Consider the following 2,642-nt stretch of genomic DNA (forward strand, 5'->3'; position numbering starts at 1 on the left):
AATATTACTGAGCAAAATAGACTAGAAGCATCCATTGTACACCAAGGTGTACATAGTGGTACACCTGTAAAAAGACAGGTAAGAAAAACAGAAGTTTGCAGGAAGGTGTACATAATGGTACACATGTCCTGACACTAATTATCCACGCCAAAAGAAAATTGAAAAGACAGAATCTTTGAACAAATGAAACATAGAAAAAATCATCAAAGCATGGGGCAGGTAGCTCTGTTATGGTGACCAAGAGTGAAGCAATTTGTGCACATAATTTTCCTCTTTTGCTTCTCATATGCATTCTTGAAGCGATGTGTTCTTCGTCTACCCGGTGGAGGAACAGGAATAGGAACAATAACCCTATCACTAGGATCATAAGACCGCGGCTTGTCATAATTGGGGATTGGCAAGATGATCTCCTGGTATGTCTTGTTGTACCATTCGGTGGTGAAGTATGGCTCAAAAAATAAATAGATGTCTTCTCTAGTAGCTTGAATGGAATCACAAGCATGCGCACAAGGAAAACCATTCACTCGCCACCTGTGACATGTACAAGTTTTCTGCAATAGATCTACAGAATGAGTCCGGGGAGACCTGACTTCATACAATCTTTCCATGGACTGAACAACAGTCCAAGTATGACCAATGTCGATGTTTTCCTTTAGTAAAGCCTCATATTCAGGAGTGAGCCTAGTGTTGAATGTTTCCAGACCTAGTATCCTTCTCTCAGACATTTTCTCCATAACCTTCAAACTAACATAATAAAAACACAAAACATAAAATCAAAAACATGATCCAGAAGGAATACGGATAAAACATGTGTACATTATTGTACACATTAAGGAAATACATGTGTACAATAATGTACACACAGTTGCAGAATCACAGATGAACGCGTGTACAAGTATCTACAGAACAAGCAAATCCATGCATGCAACAATGTAGACACACTTGCATAAATAGAAAACCAAACATAAAACTCACCGTATCGCATCGAGAAGAACAAAAGCAGGCAACTTTTTGAAAGAAAGAACCCAATTGTTAAAGGACTCGGCAAGAGTTGAAGAGTGAGCACCATATCTGCATACAGGGAAAAACGCATTTGCCCATTTCTCCTTTGGAATAGTCCTGATATAGTTAGCAACATGTCCAGCTCCAATTGCATGCATTCCCCTCAAAGCTTCTTCAAAGTTTGCTGGTGTGTAAGAGTACGCAGCTTTGTAAAACAAATCAAGAACGGGCTTCGAATTCGCATCACCTGATCCAATGGGGAGATTGCATTTGATGTGGTAAAATCAATAGATGTGATGTGAATTGGGAAAATATTTTGGAATTCCCTACAGAAGTCCTTCATGACGATCACTAAGGAAAACAATCGGACGACCATCGACAACATGTTGAAGATTCTCCAGAAACCAAAACCAATTATCTTTGTTTTCAGAAGAAACAATAGCAAAAGCAAATGGGTAAAACTCATTGTTTCCGTTGATACATGTAGCAGCCATAAGAGTACCCCTGTATCTACCAGTAAGGAAAGTAGCGTCCAAGTAAATCATGGGCCTGAGATACCTATAGCTATGCTTGCAAGCACCGTAACAAACGAATATCCTATGAAATCTACTGGTTCCATCCTCAACTTCAAACTTCACATAGCTATCGGGATTAGTTTCTTCAATTGCTTTGACATACCAAGTAAAATCGCTATACGACTTCTCGTCATCTCCATACGGTTCTTCAAATACAGCTTCTTTCCCTCTACGGGCATGGTGATACTTAATATTGGACCCATAAGTTTTCTTGAAAAGTGACATGATCTGTCTGGGTTTTAACCTAGGATCACTCTGTAAATTGTCAGCGATCAAATGCTTGACTAACTTGGTTGTCACCGCAGGACTCTTCAACCTCAAACCAACACCACAACTATAAAAAAAAACTGGAATAAGTAATGTGCACCACAATTTACACCTAATAAGATCTCAAAACCAACACTATGAACATACACACAAACCAAGCAAGAACATGTAATTTAAGAGTACAACAAGTACAGTGCACTACAATGTACACCTAAAACAAATCTACATATATAAGATGCACAATTTACACCTAAATATAAGTAATGTGGACTACTATGAAAACCACTGAACTGTGAGCGTTAGAATCTGTCAGCACGAACCGAGAAGTATCACCATTCACAGGCCCAAAATGAATCCTCCAACCACATGCCCAAAATGAATCTTCTTCGCACTTTGCAGTAAAACGAGTTTTGTCATTTTTAAGAATAGCAATCTTGTGACCAGTAGCCATCTTGTACTTATCGACAACAATCATAACAGCTTTAACACCTCCCATGAATTCTCTACCAATCTCGTCAAATACATAATTTCATTCATCGATAATAAGATGCTTCCCCTTGTCTGCATCATGATCTAACACCCTTACCATCTTAGGACTTTCAATTTCACAAGCAGACTTAGAACAAGAACCAGAACTACTGCTGCAACCAGACTTAGAACCAGAACTTCTGCTACAACTAGACTTAGAACGAGAAGTATGATTCAGAATCATATCCACATGCAAATAGACATCTTCATTATCAATAAGAATCATGAAACCAATTAAGCTTTGCAGTTGTATATCACCTGTCACAAAAA

The 2,642-nt window shown here is 38.5% G+C and overlaps 1 protein-coding gene across 1 annotated transcript; it reads right to left on the minus strand.

The window, feature by feature from the left end:
* Positions 1–203: 203 nt before the first annotated feature.
* Positions 204–2,340, minus strand: LOC113295757. The gene is made up of 5 exons (XM_026544082.1): positions 2,128–2,340; positions 1,349–1,832; positions 976–1,249; positions 586–744; positions 204–531 (listed from the first exon to the last, which is right to left on the minus strand). Exons 1-5 carry the CDS (start codon positions 2,338–2,340, stop codon positions 204–206), a joined length of 1,458 nt encoding a protein of 485 aa, XP_026399867.1.
* Positions 2,341–2,642: the final 302 nt, after the last annotated feature.

The sequence above is a fragment of the Papaver somniferum genome, chromosome 7 (genome assembly GCF_003573695.1).
Source record: "Papaver somniferum cultivar HN1 chromosome 7, ASM357369v1, whole genome shotgun sequence".
NCBI lineage: Eukaryota > Viridiplantae > Streptophyta > Magnoliopsida > Ranunculales > Papaveraceae > Papaver > Papaver somniferum.